Here is a 17,604-nt window from a genome sequence, read left to right on the forward strand (position 1 = left end):
GTCATTTTGAACAACGTTATCGTTGTGTTAATATAAAAAGTGTAAAAATATTTTCAGTTCAGACGGCATAGTCTAATGACTTGTTATTTTACTTATTTGCTGCTCTGATTGACGTGCGAATACACTGCATGCTACTCTCGCTCAAATCTGAGGTAAATCATCAAGGCTGTGATCTTTAACGTGGTTTTTTTTAAAGTAAAAAACATTGCAATCGACTTAAACACAAGATTACTGTGGCTTGCATCTTTGTTATTTAGAGCAAACCAACAATATTAATAAAAATCCACAGGTATCTTTGGTACATTTTTTAAACACAACCAACGAAGTTGAAAATAATGCATTCAAGAATTTCGTTTGTTTAATAGAATTAAAAATTCAACAAAACGTTGTCTTTGGCTGGATTCGAACCCTCGTCGTGGTGAGTGCCTGCAATAGAAAACAATGTAATTTAAATGTGCGCTTTTTATTACTTCAAAAACTAGCAAATGCATCAACACTCGAACATTAGGGAAGAGAATCAGTTTATCTCTTAACTTGATATTTCACCCTTTCTTTCACTCTCTTTTTCTTTCTTCTCCACCTTTAGTGGCCTATTGGCACCAATGCCGCGTCTAGGTATTTATTATGTCTATGGAGTCGACGCCCTGAAAATGATGTGATGTAAATTTCACATGGGCCCGCCTCTCTCAGCTCCTATTGGTTAACACGCATGCGATCTTACGCTCGATTGGTAGCTTTGCTGCTTTTCAAACACAATACGGAAGAATGCAAGGAAGTAAAATAGTGCATCGTTACGTTGAAGCGTAGAGATGTTTTAAGAGAACAGCAAAGAAATTATACCGCTTCCATTAATTACCAGGTAATAACTACCATTTGTGGTATTTGTTCTGAAATGTAAATAAAGAAACGAGAAAGTATTAAAACGTTAAAGCCGTTATGGGTTAGTGGGTTCTCACGCCTCTACAATAAAAAGCGTTGTGTGTACGTGTATGTGTGTATATATATATATATACGGCAGCTATGACCACTAATATGTTGTTTCCTTGTTACCAGTCCAATGTAATCACAGCTATTATCGTCTTGATTTAGATCATGGATCGACTTTTAGGTCCCGCATCTAGTCCTATTTTTTTCTATGAGTATAACAGTACAATAAATGAATAGGTTATTCTTAACTAATGTCATTAGTGTTGTGACTATTATTTGCTGTTCTGTTACTTTTCTAAATGAAGGATTACTTCGAGTTCAGTATTTAAACGCTATTAGGAACGTCATGTTGTGGGTTACATTTTGAACAAATTAAAACATTGTAAGTTAATAAGACATTTTACAATTTTAATATTCTTTTACACACAAGAATAACAAACCTAGTGTTCAAATAATGTACAGGGCCAGGTTTGAAAGCCCCTTGCATTTAAATTAAATTGTACAGAGAAAAAAAACTTTTTTTTGTTTACATTTACATTTAGGCATTTAGCAGACACTTTTTCAACACAACCTACACAAGTGGGAGGTGCATAAGAAGAAGTGAAGTGATTCATCCCAGGGTTTTGGATGGGATGTAAATGTGTAAGAGAGAGTAAATGTGTGAGAAATGTTTTGTTTCAGAATGTCATCCAGTGAGAGCGAGGAGACCAATGAAGCAGGGCCTCCCCAAAAAGAAACCGAGACAAATGGCAGAAGAGAACGCAGTTCTAACAAGAATCATCACAATGGCATCACAGAAGGTCCCCCTGAGCCCAGTGACAACACCACAGCTAATAACCTCGCTCTGCTTAAAGCCCACTCCATGGATGTGAAGTTTGAAGTTGGGGACGAGTATGACATTATTGAGACCATAGGCACAGGTGCTTATGGTGTGGTTTCTTCTGCCCGGAGACGAGACAATGGTGAGAAACGTGTTGACATTAGTTTTAGATCAACCATGTGTCCAAAATTGCATACTTTGACAGTGCAGACTGTAATACCGAAAAAAGCATACCTGCCAGATCATGCGGACAGCCATGCCAATGAGCGGGGTGCATGATTCGGCACAACACCTGCATATTTGCTAATCTAACATACTAATAACAGTCGCAGGATATATAACAGATACACAGGATAAAATATGGATACGTTTGTGTTCACTTGATGAATAAATCTTTTTTAGTGCAAGATATTGCTTTCAGTACAAAAAGTTCTGTTAAAATAAAAGATTAATCTTTCATACAATAATATTTAACTTTATTTTAAATGACAAAAGCATTTTAATGAAAATATACATCATTAGACGCAAAAAGTCTGGCTGTGCTTAATGGGTAGTACCCTTTAAGTACACCCCTGTTTTTAGTAAAAATTCTTGTTTATTTTAAACAACATTTTAAAGAAATAGTTGAAATGTTTTATTTGAAGGTACAGAGTCACAAAAAACGAACCACTGAAATAATTAATTTGAATACTAATGTTACATTAGGATGTAGAGAACAGTAAATCACAAAGAATGACTTTAGTTGCGGTTTCACAGGCAGTATCACAATTATGTGATACTCTTATTAAATGGATGTGAACGTATTTACATCTTACGGGAACTTTTTTATATTTTCTTGGACAGACTTGCTTCCTCTTTGAACAGATGTCATGCCTCTTTCATCTTTGGGCATGAACTAGTTCCATCTCGATTTTGTCATCTTAATGCTGTGAAAACCATTTATTAATCATTTTATAAAGATGAACTGAGACAACCATCATTGAATATTTAAAGTCTGTATATGAAGTATTTACACATTTCAATGTGGATGAGCTTAAAGGGAGCACACACTGAGCTTAATGGGAGCAGCAAAAAATAATTATTATCTCACCTTACCTTTAATTTAAAGGACAAGATTTTACAAAATAAATAATCTAGGATATGTATAACGTTTTTACATATTTTAATATCAACAACTCATATTAACAATATCTATGAAATTATACTTTTTCATGTTGACGTCACACTGAAGATCTGTGATTTTCATAGATAAAATAATATTAAATCTTGAAAAATGACAGCAGTGTAAAACCACAGACCGTCAATAAACAGTAAATGTATAAGATTCTGGATTGTAATGTACAATCCAGTTACACCTGTGAAGTAATATATTAGTGTAGCACACAATCTTATACAGCTAGTGAGCTGTGTTCTGTCTGCTCTGTTTTGAAAACAAAACAAAACAATCTTTTGATTTAATTGTAATTATTTCCCACATCCATGTTCCAGGTGACAACATGCAAAAGTTTAAACATTAATTTCGCATTAAGCAGTGATTCTTACCCTAATAGAGGTCTTAATGTCTATAAAATGAGCTACTCTTTCAGTCAAAGTTTTCAGACAGCTTTTAGAACGGGCACCAGACAGTGTGAACACAAGGACACTCATATCTCAGTGTGTAAAGGTCGGATTGTTTTCAAACTTGAGAAGGTATATAATAACGTAATAACGAAAGGTATATAATTATAATTTAAGATGGTATTGTGCTTAATAGAGACATTTACCGTATAGGTGCATGCTTAATTTAAATGATATTTATTGTATTATTCTGTTCTGACAACTCCCAAATTCCAAATAAAAACATTTTTTTGTATTTGCATTTATGCATTTCTCTTGAATACCACAAATACGTTTTTATTCATTAAAAAACACACAGTAGTAATGTTTTTAACATGTATTTTAGGATGATTTAAAAAATGAATATTGGAGTGAGCCTGACAACTTTCATTTGTCTTTGCCTTCTTCAGTCTTTCGCATTGCTGTTGGGTGATTTTGTCATTCCTGTTTGTTTTTGCTGAAATTCAATAGACAGTGGACTGAAATGACCGCAATACTTGCAGAGATGCTGATTAAAGGCAAAACTGGAGTGGTTCTTTTTTTTCTGGTTTAGAGCAGTCAAAATACTGCGATTTCAACGGGCACGTGTCTTATTCTTTTACTGCCAGCTCTGCACAGCCAATCACTCTTGATTTGATTTCCGGCTGCAAAGTGACAATGTCGTCATATTCTTCTGATTGTATTGTACAGCTGTTCAGTTCTGGTTCAACATAGTATGATAGGATATCTTTTGTATCTTATGTTTCTCTTCTGTTCAGGCCAGCAGGTAGCAATAAAGAAGATCCCTAATGCCTTTGAGGTTGTGACAAATGCCAAACGCACACTTAGAGAGTTGAAGATTTTGAAGCACTTCAAACATGACAACATCATTGCTATTAAAGATATTCTACAGCCTGTGATCCCTCACTCTGCTTTCAAATCAGTGTAAGAATGATGAGCGGAATAGATAATAATCTCGCTTATTTGACTAGCGTCTCTGAAGTGTCTCTTTGTGTCTTTCCCCGTCTTTAGTTATGTGGTTCTGGATCTCATGGAGAGTGACCTGCATCAGATTATTCACTCCCGCCAACCCTTGACCCCAGAACACACGCGCTACTTCCTTTATCAGCTGTTAAGGGGACTGAAATACATTCATTCAGCTAATGTAATTCACCGTGATCTCAAGCCATCTAACCTACTGGTCAATGAAAACTGCGAGCTGAAGATTGGTGACTTCGGCATGGCTCGTGGATTAAGTGCAGCCCACTCAGACGAGTCGCGCTCCTTTATGACAGAGTATGTGGCCACCCGCTGGTACCGTGCCCCTGAACTCATGCTGTCGCTCCACCACTACAGTCTGGCCATCGACCTTTGGTCTGTAGGCTGCATTTTTGGCGAGATGCTTGGCAGAAGGCAGATGTTTCCAGGGAAAAACTATGTTCATCAACTGCAATTGATTCTTTCTGTTTTGGGAACACCGCCAGAGAGTATAATAGGGACGATAAGATCTGAGCGGGTACGCTCATACGTGCGGAACCTCCCTTCGAAAGCACCAGAACCCTTTTCTGTGTTGTACCCGCAAACTGAGCCTGCTGCATTAGACTTGTTGGGTGCCATGCTTCGCTTTGACCCTCGTGAGAGGATCAGCACGCGTCAGGCCCTAGAGCACCCCTACCTTACCAAGTACCATGACCCTGATGATGAGCCAGTGTGTGTGCCTGCTTTCGATTTTGAGTTTGACCGACAGACTATGGGCAAAGAACAAATTAAAGAGGCTATACTTGCAGAAATCCAGGACTTTCACAAAAAAAAGCAAGTAGTCAGGAAGACCATCCAATTTAAGCCATTGCAAAATTCTGCTCCTGCAGTGGGTGGCATTTCCAATAACAATAAAGAGTCACAGCATCTGACAGATACAGCACACACTCAACTCAACTCCATTCCCAACTACAAGCCAAAGGACACTACACAAATTCTAATTAATGCAGTTCCTTCATTTTGTAACCAGTTTGACTCCCAAGCGCCACACCATGTTGCTCGGATGGTGCCATCCTTGACCCAGTCCATGAGCTGTTCAGATGTGGACATGCTAAGTGCAAACTCTGATGGACAACCAGAAACCATTGATCTGACAACACCCACCTCTAACCAGGGCACACCTTTTACTGAACCAGACTGCGCAACGAAAGAGCTCGTTTCTTCAAACAATATTTCTCCCAAACACATGTCCCACCTCATCTCTAAGGCTCAGTCTGGTTGTTCGCTCTCTCTAACACAGTCCCAAGCTCAGTCACTCTCTCAAACTCTCTCTCGCTCGCTTGAAAAAGGAGGAAAAGCGACAACTGAAGTTACAAAAAAGGAGGGGACAATTTCAGAAGACACAAAGGCAGCTCTCAAAGCTGTCTTGCTCAAATCAGCTCTTAGGCAAAAGGCACGAGGTAAGAAAGTTTCCATATCGCAGACATGTATGTACTGTATGTACTTTCAACAGGGCAAATTTGAGCCATTAACATTTTTACTTTCTGTTATTATGCAAGCCATTAGAGAACATTTCAACACAAAACTTGTTTTTCTCTGATCTACAAATAATCAGAATCAGAATCAGAAGAGCTTTATTGCCAAGTGTGCTTGCACACACAAGGAATTTTCTTTGGTGTTGGAAGCTTCTAGTACAGACATTCAACACAATGACAATACAATATAATAAGATTTACAGTCTAAAAAATTCTAAATTGTGCATATATAAAATAAAGACTATTTTACAGAAAATGGGGGATAATAACATATAAGAGACATTGTACAGGGTAGTATATAGTAGAATAAACATAATGTATGTACACTTGTGCAAATGGATAATTTAGTAAGTAGAGGTAGTGTTATATGCATGTATACATATATAAGCCACATATATACTTTAGTTAAAGGTGCCGTTCCACGTGATCCCATTTTTCAAACTTTAGTTAGTGTGTAATGTTGCTGTTAGAGCATAAATAATACCTGCAAAATTAGAAAGCTCAGAGTTCAATGCCAAGCGAGATATTGTCTTGAACTGAATTCGCTTTTTAAAGTCCCCGTGAACTGGAACTTGCGATCATTTTTACTTCCGTATTCGGACACATTTCCGAGTATAAAGGAATTTCGAAGGAGAAAAATAGTGGGCGTGGCTTGCGTTTTTACCTGCGAATTGATTGGATGTGTAAAAACAGCGGTTGCATTTTGAAATGAAACTGGCAGCAGACTGACAGTTGAAGGGGAGGAGTTAACGGATGCTCCGCCCAAGCCGTCTAGTTTATGTCATTTGAGATGGATCGTCATTTCAGGGCGGAAGCGCATTTTCAGATTTTAACTGAAGATTATGAGGGTACATGAATTTGAAAAAGAAATGACCCACATTGATAAGCTGTTTACTATAAACGCTGCAATATTTCATGAAAAAATAAGAATTGTCATTTTTTATTTCACTGGGACTACAGAGGACGGCTGGAATCGGACTACAGCCCTCTACATCCCGGGTACATGATGTCACTATTCCGAGTTTTTGAATAACCTTCGCCCACATGAATGTAAATTGTCAGTATTTAATTCTAATAAAATATAATAAAACAATACATTCGTATTTACAGTACCATTTACAAAAATCTTGCCGTGCAGACTGTCAATAAAAGCCAAATGCAATGACTTGCAAACTATTCAAATCCCATCCATCCATACATACAGACGTGCTCAAATGTGTTGGTACCCCTCCACAAAAAATGAAGAATGCACAATTTTCTATGAAATAACTTGAAACTGACAAAAGTAATTGGCATCCACCATTGTTTATTCTATATTTAATAGAAATCAGACTTTGCTTTTGATTTTTTATTCAACATAATATTGTAAATAATAAAACAAATGAAAATGTCATGGACAAAAATGATGGGACCCCTAACCTAATATTCTGTTGCACAACCTTTAGAGGCCATCACTGCAAGCAAACATTTTCTGTACGATTCGTTCAATTAAAAGATTCGTTCAAAAAGAACGGTTCGTTCACAACGCCGATCAAAGTCGGACAAATTGTCTAACCAGAATGCATTGCTGTTGGCAGGCGACTGCAAATTCTTGCGGTTCAAGCTCTGCCCACGCGACTTGATTGACACTCCTCATTAACATTTGATTTGTCCTTTACGGTTTCCGTTTGAGCATTTGATTTGTAATTTGATTTTTTTTATTTCATTTTTGATACTTTCATGCTTCCCCGAATGAGGAAATGAAATTGCATTTGAGCATTCAGTCATTTTGAGAGTTTGATTTATTATTTGATAATTTGAGCATTTGATTTATCATTTGAATAGTGGTTTTGAAAGTTTGATTTATAATTAGATCTTTTTAAGCATTTTAATTTTCATTTGAATTTTGTTAGGAAAAAACTTCCATAGGTCGACTCTCTCTCGCGGTGCTGCCGACCGCTCTAAATGACGTCGTATGACGGGTATGTTTGAGTCAGAAATGTGCAGAAGCTGCGCAATATGCTGTATTAAATTTGATTTGATTAACATTTCCTCATTACTTTGTATGGAGTACGCACCCAAGACTTTCACTCACCACACGTGGAGATTGACAATAAAAGTGAGTTGAGTTGAGTTGACATGAACCTTCCCTGCAAAGTGAGTGAACATAATTCATGAACACAAGAAACCATTCAATTTGGCAATTAATTTGACTGCAATAACCGACTGTTGATTTTTATCTGCGTTTGGTGGGTGTTAATGTCTGACCCTGAATGCAAGGTAATAACTCAAAACATTTTAAAAGGGTTCTGCGGACCCCCTGCAATTACGCCATGGACCACTAAGATACCCCCGGTTGAGAAACACTGAGCAGACGATTATATCCAAAGCGACTGACAAATGAGGCAAACAATGGAAGCAATTGGAACAATTAATGAGAGCTTTTGTGATAGCTGTTGAAGAGTTTCTGGTTTGAATAAATTGTCCAGTGGTCTTCTGAGAAATCCTTTCTGAGAAATCTTTGTTTTTCAGCATCTTCTACATATTTGATCTCTGTCCAGTAGTGACTTTATAATGTTGAGATTCATCTATTCACACTGAGGAGAATTGAGAGACTCATGCGCAACTATAACTGAAGATACAAACATTCCCTGACGCTCAAGAAGTCAACACAATATATTAAAGGACAGGTGGGTGTAAATCTCTGAAAATGATCATTTGTGTCAAACGTCTTTTTGTCAAATGAATTTTGTCCTTCTGGAAACATGTATATATTTGTGTAGCTTTTGGAGGGTGTTACTAAATAAAAAAATCCATATAATAATAATATTAAATAATAAAGGTAGAACAATTGAAACTGGTCACCCAATCCAAAGGTTTACATGCACCTGACTTTAAAATGTATAGTGTTGACTTCTTGAGCATCAGGGAATGTTTGTATCTTTTGTAACAGTTGTGTATGAGTCTCTCAATTCTCCTTAGCATAAAAAGATGAATCTCAACATCATACAGTCACTGATGAGCAAGGGTCAATAATACAGAAGATGCTGACAAAGCAAAGATTGTGAAGGATTTACACCATTAAACTATCCACAGGTCTTCAGAAAAATCCTTCAGACAACAGTTTGTTCAACAACTATTACAAAACATAAAATATGTCACTGATTGTTCAGGTTACGTCGTACAGTATTAGGAATCAGTCATGCACGTATGTTAAGTCTTGGCTTGTCTGACTTATTTTCTTATAAATGTAGATAATTCTGTGTTAAAAACTTTATCTAAACGTCTGTTTAAATAAATTAAATAAAAGTAAATAACTTGTTCAGGGCAGTAATAATTCACAAACAAACTTACTTTTACTTTTCTTAAAGCGGCCAATCTCGTATTAATCTTGAGTACCTATAGAGTAGTACTGCATACTTTGTATCTTCGAAGAGTATTTAGTTTGATCACATTTATTAAAGATAGATACAGCTGTAGGATTATTTCCGAAAGCATACGGCGCGTGCGGGGGGGAGGGGTAGACTGAACTAAAGCACGTGCGCACCCATTGCCAACAAAACATAGAGATCAGTTTCACTCACTGCATGCGGTTCATGTCCGGCATCTTTTAGCGCTGGGACGGCTCCATATATCAGTTTCAAACCATCTCCAAATCCAGCGTTACATCCAGCGTTTCTATAACATTCATCATCCAAATGCAGTGAACAAACACACACCTGAACTTCTCTCTCTCTCCTGCACACAAGAGAAAGTGACGTCTGCGCATGCTCCTTCTCCTGCTCTCCTCTCCTGGCAGCAAAAACAGTTTTATATGTTCGAAAAAAACTTTCCGAAACCTGTAGGATCGCTGGGGGAGTGTATCAAGCACAGGAATGCTACATAATACACCTGTTTTTTTGACAAGTTGACCATGTTAAGCATGAGAAGACAGCACGTTTAACAGTGTAAAGAAGTCAGAATGCATGACACACCGTTGCACCACCCCTTTAAATTTTCTAAATTTTCAGATTCTGCAAGGCGTATGTAAACTTTTGACCACAACTCTACGGTATATAGGATTTTAAACTGCAGCAACATAAGAAAAAATATGGATTTATGTTTCACAAAAGGTTCTTTGTTGCGAAAAAAAGTTCTTTAGATTATAAAAAAGTAAGAAAGAGATGGTTCTTCAATGAACCTTTGGCTGAATGGTTCTTTGTGGAACCAAACATAGTTATTCTAAGACATCGCTGTGAAAAACCATTTAAGCACCTTTATTTTTAAGAGTGTACGTGACTAAAAATAAAGAAATCGTTTAAATAAGGGCAATTCTTCATCTTCTGCATGTAAACACAGAGTTGCGCTTCCGCGTTGTGAGTCAGAGCGCCGGCATCCAATAGGGGCAAGCCCCATGCGGCGTTCGGCGCACAAACCTGTCTACTTTTGAAGTGCTCTCGTCCAAGAAGACGAAGAAGAAGGCGCGCCATACACTGACAAGACAGAGGAGAATATGTAGATTAAAGTCGGTATTTTGGTTTGTTTTTCGCACATAACGCATTCTCGTCGCTTCACAAAACTTCAACTGAGCCACTATGCGCGGATGGACCAATTTAACCATGTCTTTAGTACTTTTCTGGACCTTGACAACAACTGACACTGTGGTTTCAATGAGGACGCCTGGAAATCTCTCGGATGTCACCTAAATATCTCTATTTGTGCTCCGAAGACGCCGGAAGTTCTCTAAACATGTTTAACGTCATGTGGGTGAGTAAAAAACCACACAAAGTAGATTTTTGGATGAACTATCCCTTTAACATCCCTAGGACCTCCGTTTTTCCCCAGAACGCAAATTAGACTCCTCCATAGATTGCAACGCAACCAAACTTCAAAGCGCTGAAAGTGCGTAAGACATCGTAAAATCATCCTCGCGACTCCGGTGGTTCAGTATAAATTAATATAATTTGACGAGGATCGTTTTTGTGTGCAAACAAACAAAACTAACGACTGATTTGAGTGTTAGTTTCCAGCGCGCGTTCCCGAGAGCCACACGACCGGTGTCAGCATCGCTCTATGCATGTGTGTTCTGACGTAGAGCCTGTGTGGTCAGAACGATGCTGACACCGTCGTGTGGCTCGTGTGTTTGGTTGCGTTGCAATCTATGGAGGAGTCAGAAAACTTCCAAAACTTCCTTTGCGTTCTGGGGAAAAACGGAGGTCCAAGGGATGTTAAACTACTTGAGGGTGAGTAATTAATGGGCGGAGTTCCCCTTTAATGATGCAATGCATGGCCCCTCCCCTAACACTAGAGTGCTTTATCATCATATATCATGAGCTCAGGGTTGCCAGCTTTCGAACACACGCTTTCTGCAAAACTAAACCAATCTCAGGCCAAATAACAAGTGAACGGTAACGTGAATGGACGGAGGGGAATATTGCAGACGGTGAACAGGAGGAGGATCACTGGGCGGGATCGTGACACGCTTCAGTGATTCTCTATTGATGAATATTGTCCTGTAAAACTCTTCACACATACTGGCGACAGGTTGAGAGACGCGAGGGGGCGTGGCTTTAGCGCCGACAGCGGACACCCCCCAGCGTTTTTTCACGATTTTGATCACTTATTTCATTTACTTGCCAGGTTTTTTATCATTTATATTTTGTTGATTTGGTTAATAACACATTTTTTAATGGTGTGACACACATATTTAATATTGGTGTACACTGACTGCGCTATTATTTCACTTCAGATTACATTTATTAACAACCCATTTGGATTACTGTTATGTAAGTACTGTATGTGATTTTTGTATATTCAAGTCCTGTACACAGACAGTTATAGATGAAATCGTTTTGTGCTCAGCTGAAGATAGGATGTTGTGGTGTATCTGGGAGTAAAAAAACAAGATCTGTCTGGATAAGTAAATACCGGTTCTTTCGTCCCTAGATGGAGTCTCTGCAGTGGTCGGTGTAGATCTAGTCAGAGGATCTGTTGGGGTTTTTTTCCCTTCCTCCAGCACCTCTGGTCCAGAGCAGAGAAAGCCAATCACTGCCCAGGAGAGACAAAGAGAGCGGGAGGAAAAGCGAAGAAAGAGGCAGGAGCGCGCAGTGGAGCGAAAGAGGAAGCAAAAGGACAAGGAGAAAAAGGGAGGAAAACAAGCAGAATCTTTGGGTGGGGTTGTGCTCAGTGATAATGACAAGAAGCTATTAGAACGCTGGGGACGAATGATGGACAGCCGAGTAGACAAATCACAGATTCCTGAAAGCGGTGGTGGCAAAATCAGTCAGAAAAAGACAGCCTCCTGTGAAATCCAGCCAGCAACAGAGAAAACCCTTCACAAGCGGAGCTCAGACAAGGGAGAGTCAGTAACACAGACACAACCCAATGAGGTGCAGGATTTCAAGCAACCCCAAATACTGCCTCAGGTGGGGGGGCAGTGTGTAAAGGCTAGCGCGTTCCATCCACCTACTGCCAGCAATACAGTCTCTTTAGGCCCAACTCCGAATGGAGATGTGAGAATAGTTGGAGGAGGTGTTGGTGTGGTCGGGGGTGAAGTAGGTGTAGTCGATGAAGGGGTGGTAACCACACCATGTGCCTTTCCCAAAAACCACATGCTAAAATCCCACACACCGTTTCTAAGTATTGGAACAATGTTTGCTGGACTAGAGTACTGGATAGGAACGCAGCCAAATGTGGGGACAGTTCAGCACCAGCAACAAATACCACATCAAGCCCAGAAAAATCTCCAACCTCTAGCTGAGCTCAATAACCACACTCACACAGGCTTCCCTCAGCAGACTCAAGCTGTCACACACACCCAGTCCCAGTCGGGTCCACACCTTCAGTTGTTACAGATGGAAAACTTCATCACTAAGCATTTAAACCACAGCGTGACTGCCAAATCACTTCCTAATCCAGACACTGTCAATAGAACGCAAGCCTTTGACAAACTTCCCAGTATAGGAGAACAACAAAATGGCGCTCATTTACAGAGCCCTTCAAAACGGCCTCAAGGGGTTACAGCTCAACCCTGCCTTAGCCTCACGGACACTGGCCAGCCAGCAAACAGCGTCCCTGATATTCATACTGTTACACAGCAGCTCTCGAAATCACAGGTAAAGTGTTTTAGAGAAGTGAAGCATTTAAAAAAGAAAGTCGGCCTGAAACTCCCAATATTTGCAAAGGTCTTCTAAATGTTTGCTAGGCCATTTGTAGCAAGAAGCTACCCAAAATTGCATAGTGTTATTTTCATTTGAAATATATTTAGAAGCAAAACTTCTTTAATAACTTTTTTATGTTCAGCATATAGTTCGTATAAAGTGAAATAGTTTACAGGATCCAGTCCACGTTTCATTCTCTTTGTTCATGCGATGCAAGTTATAAAAAGAAGAAAGGCTATCAAGCTTTATCTGTTGCTTCAGTTGTTATGAAGACGTATGAGGGCTAAGCACAGAAGAGAACGACTGCCACTTGGATTTAGTGGTGTTTTGTCTCTCCCACAACGAATGCTCAGATCAGGATTTAGTTTTTTAAGCCATTTTTAAAAATCTGTCAGTGTAAAGTATAGTGTTATTGTTTTGTCTCAAGATGCACATCAGGGCTTTTTCTACGTTTTTACTAAATGTCCTAATTTAACTACGACCTTAATCAATCTAAACAGTAACAAAAGAAAGTCGTCTGTGCTTTTAAACAGGTATAAATTGCCTGATTTTTGCCAATGAGATTTTACCTGATGGAATATCTTTAGTTCACATTTACGCCCATTTCTGTCCAAAAGTCCCTAGCCTACAATGGCCATGCATTATATTTCTGTTTCACATTAGTTCACACATTGTGTTTGGGTCCCTGTGCTATCATAAATCATTTTAGTGACACAGCAATAACACACCTTCCAATAAATCACCAATAATCATTTGAAATCAGCTGGACTCTCCTTTTTGACTCACTTTCCGGTTTCTTACCTTGTCTTTAATGACCAATTTGCCTTTTTGCCTGACAGGTTGAGGACATTCTGCCCCCAGTTTTTTCAGTCACTCCCAAAGGCAGTGGAGCAGGATATGGTGTAGGCTTTGACCTGGATGAACTTCTCAATCAGTCTTTTACTGAGCTGCAGCCCTCTGATCTCAGAGAAAGGTCTGTCAAAAATCTCACTACTAATAATAATACATTTATTTTATATAGCGCCATTAAAAGTTGCATTCTCAAAGCGCTTCACAGCAGACATCACATCAGGTAAAACAACACAACAAAACAAATGATCCAATCAAGTAAAAGCAATCCTAAAATAAAACGTTTTAAGTCGCTAGTGAATTTGCCTCCCTGATGTCAGCCGGGAGAGAGTTTCAGGCCTTGGGAGCATATGAGGAGAATGGAGCGAAGCCGTGTCACGGGAACAACTAAAAGACCACACTGAGAAGTACGCAGATTTCCACATGCCGTGTAAGGCAATAACAGATCAGACAGGTGCTGAGGAGCCAGGTCACGCAAAGCCTTAAATGTTAACGTAAGGATTTTCAAATCAATACGGTACCTGACAGGGAGCCCGTGTAAAGACTCCAAAATAGGAGAAATATGATCACCATTTTGTTAATGGAGGTTTTAGATACTCCAGCAAGAAGACTGTTACAATAGTCAATACGTGAAAAAACAGAAGAATTGATCAACCTCTCAGCAACTGAATAGGACAACAAAGGACGTAAGCGAGCTATATTTCTCAGATGGAAAAAGGATGACTTTGTCATGAACCGTATTCTGAATAAAAGGCTCAAATGACAGCGAAGCATCAAAAATGACTCCAAGATTTTTTAGTTTGCTTCGAAACTCCAAGGCAGCTCCATCGATAGATAGAATAGAATACAATAGAATGCCTATATAGAGTTATAGAGCCTGCATTTCACAGCAGATGGGCAGTGCCAATGAGTATAACTTCACTTTTGGAGCCATTTAGAGACAGAAAACGATCAGACATCCAGTTCTTGATCACAGCGACACGTCCACATTTAGACCTGGTCTTGAATGAATATAAATCTGTGTGTCATCAGCATAAAAATGATCATTAAGGTTAAGAGATCTTAGTAGTTCACCGAGTGGATATATACAGGTATTTTCACATTACTAGCTGCATACTACAAATGCTCATTCCAGCGTATGTCCTGCAGCTCAACTGGCTGGACACGGCTCTTGAAATTTCAATGGCATGGGTTTGTAATCCCACAAAACACATAAAATAAAATCTATGGTATATTCTGTGTATACAGAATACACTATATATTATATACACTGTTATATACACTGAACAGGTATACACTGTTCAATACAATTTTATTTATTTAGCACTTAGCAAAGTTTTAAATACCTTTATGCAATAGTTACTGTAGTAAACAGATATAATTATGAAAGAGAAGAATACAAGGTATTATAATACAGTACATGGTATTATTGCGATTTTTCTCAAGGCGATGTACACTGAAGTTCGTAATCAGACATTTCTGTTTAAAGTACAAGCGCTGTATACACTCACCTAAAGGATTATTAGGAACACCTGTTCAATTTCTCATTAATGCAATTATCTAATCAACCAATCACATGGCAGTTGCTTCAATGCATTTAGGGGTGTGGTCCTGGTCAAGACAATCTCCTGAACTCCAAACTGAATGTCAGAATGGGAAAGAAAGGTGATTTAAGCAATTTTGAGCGTGGCATGGTTGTTGGTGCCAGACGGGCCGGTCTGAGTATTTCACAATCTGCTCAGTTACTGGGATTTTCACGCACAACCATTTCTAGGGTTTACAAAGAATGGTGTGAAAAGGGAAAAACATCCAGTATGCGGCAGTCCTGTGGGCGAAAATGCCTTGTTGATGCTAGAGGTCAGAGGAGAATGGGCCGACTGATTCAAGCTGATAGAAGAGCAACTTTGACTGAAATAACCACTCGTTACAACCGAGGTATGCAGCAAAGCATTTGTGAAGCCACAACACGCACAACCTTGAGGCAGATGGGCTACAACAGCAGAAGACCCCACCGGGTACCACTCATCTCCACTACAAATAGGAAAAAGAGGCTACAATTTGCACGAGCTCACCAAAATTGGACAGTTGAAGACTGGAAAAATGTTGCCTGGTCTGATGAGTCTCGATTTCTGTTGAGACATTCAAATGGTAGAGTCAGAATTTGGCGTAAACAGAATGAGAACATGGATCCATCATGCCTTGTTACCACTGTGCAGGCTGGTGGTGGTGGTGTAATGGTGTGGGGGATGTTTTCTTGGCACACTTTAGGCCCCTTAGTGCCAATTGGGCATCGTTTAAATGCCACGGCCTACCTGAGCATTGTTTCTGACCATGTCCATCCCTTTATGACCACCATGTACCCATCCTCTAATGGCTACTTCCAGCAGGATAATGCACCATGTCACAAAGCTCGAATCATTTCAAATTGGTTTCTTGAACATGACAATGAGTTCACTGTACTAGAATGGCCCCCACAGTCACCAGATCTCAACCCGATAGAACATCTTTGGGATGTGGTGGAACGGGAGCTTCGTGCCCTGGATGTGCATCCCACAAATCTCCATCAACTGCAAGATGCTATCCTATCAATATGGGCCAACATTTCTAAAGAATGCTTTCAGCACCTTGTTGAATCAATGCCACGTAGAATTAAGGCAGTTCTGAAGGCGAAAGGGGGTCAAACACCGTATTAGTATGGTGTTCCTAATAATCCTTTAGGTGAGTGTATATCAAATTGTGTTACTGGTCCATTTTTTTATTTTTTAAATACTATGTTGAGTTGTCAACCAGCTGTCAAATTGTTTATTTGCAGTATCACAATATACATAGTATTAACACAGCATTAGTAATCATCCTTAATATTATGATCACTTTCACGGAGTTATTGATATTATAATGTGTGTATTATTTACATGATATAAGTAATTACAGTTAATAATATGGCAGATAGTGATGCTGGGTTATTTATGATATTATAATTTGTGAAGTATCAACACAATATTACATCATCACAGTCAATATCAAGGTCACCAGAAACGAATACAGAGTAAATCTTTATTAATGTCACTTCCATGCAATATTCAACAGACAATTTATAGTGTTTCTGCAATCCTGTCTGCTTACTGTTGTGTACCAATTTATTTTGTGTGTTTTGTAGTCACAATGACATGGCCCCCCTCTCTGCATCCCTGCTTTCTGATTGGCTGGAGGTACACAGCATGACGCCTGCTGACATGGAGTCACTTCAACAAGAACTGCAGCTTGGATCACCAATGATCCTTTCTGACAACTCGACACTTACTGATACTTGATTCTTCGTTTGACTTTTTGTGCTTTCCCTATAAAACCTATGTTGGCAAGAACAGAAAGGTGTAATATCAGTTTACTGGTACTGACGCAAAGTGACTCCAAATTAATGCATTTGCCTCTTTAATGGGGTGACAACTACTTGTGCCAATAAAGTATGGAGCACAATGCAGTCCTTGAAGGAAGTCATAATCGATTAGAAATAAACCAAGGAGTTCAGTGTAGTTGTACTGCTGTCCTAGTGTAATCATTACTGACACTGAAGTTTTGATTTTACAGGAATGTTGTAGTTGACTACATTGAAGTACCAACTGTTTTGCATAGATCCCAAAATAGTCTTTATAAAGTGACAAAGTAGTCAACACCAGGCCAGCAGTATTGGGCACAAAATACAACAATGGCAGCATAGCACATTATTGAAAATGTTTTCACATTAGCAATAAAATAGAGAGATGGCAATGTTTGTATTTTTGTGACCTTCTGATTGACAATATAC

At 39.0% G+C, this 17,604-nt stretch overlaps 1 protein-coding gene across 2 annotated transcripts; it reads left to right on the forward strand.

Annotated features, from left to right (window-relative positions):
* The first annotated feature begins 753 nt into the window (after positions 1-753).
* On the forward strand, positions 754-17,122 carry mapk7 (mitogen-activated protein kinase 7). Of its 2 annotated transcripts, XM_057359384.1 has the most exons (7): positions 754-859; positions 1,609-1,889; positions 4,102-4,267; positions 4,355-5,760; positions 11,740-12,908; positions 13,793-13,926; positions 16,960-17,122. In XM_057359384.1, the coding sequence occupies exons 2-7, from the start codon at positions 1,610-1,612 to the stop codon at positions 17,111-17,113; spliced, it is 3,309 nt and encodes a 1,102-aa protein (XP_057215367.1). In that variant the 5' UTR covers positions 754-859; position 1,609; the 3' UTR covers positions 17,114-17,122. The 2 variants fall into 2 exon arrangements, with proteins under 2 accessions (XP_057215367.1, XP_057215368.1); XM_057359385.1 differs by lacking the exons at positions 754-859; positions 4,102-4,267 and having other exon boundaries at positions 1,774-1,889.
* The last annotated feature ends 482 nt before the right edge of the window (positions 17,123-17,604 follow it).

The sequence above is a fragment of the Triplophysa rosa genome, linkage group LG18 (assembly GCF_024868665.1).
Source record: "Triplophysa rosa linkage group LG18, Trosa_1v2, whole genome shotgun sequence".
NCBI classification, from domain to species: domain Eukaryota; kingdom Metazoa; phylum Chordata; class Actinopteri; order Cypriniformes; family Nemacheilidae; genus Triplophysa; species Triplophysa rosa.

Coding starts and splice junctions, on each gene's coding strand:
- mapk7 (XM_057359384.1), top strand. CDS start 1,610: ATGTCATCCAGTGAGAGCGAGGAGACCAATGAAGCAGGGCCTCCCCAA. Junction 4,268..4,354: donor CACTCTGCTTTCAAATCAGT/GTAAGAATGATG, acceptor CCCCGTCTTTAG/TTATGTGGTTCTGGATCTCA. Junction 13,927..16,959: donor CCCTCTGATCTCAGAGAAAG/GTCTGTCAAAAA, acceptor TGTGTTTTGTAG/TCACAATGACATGGCCCCCC.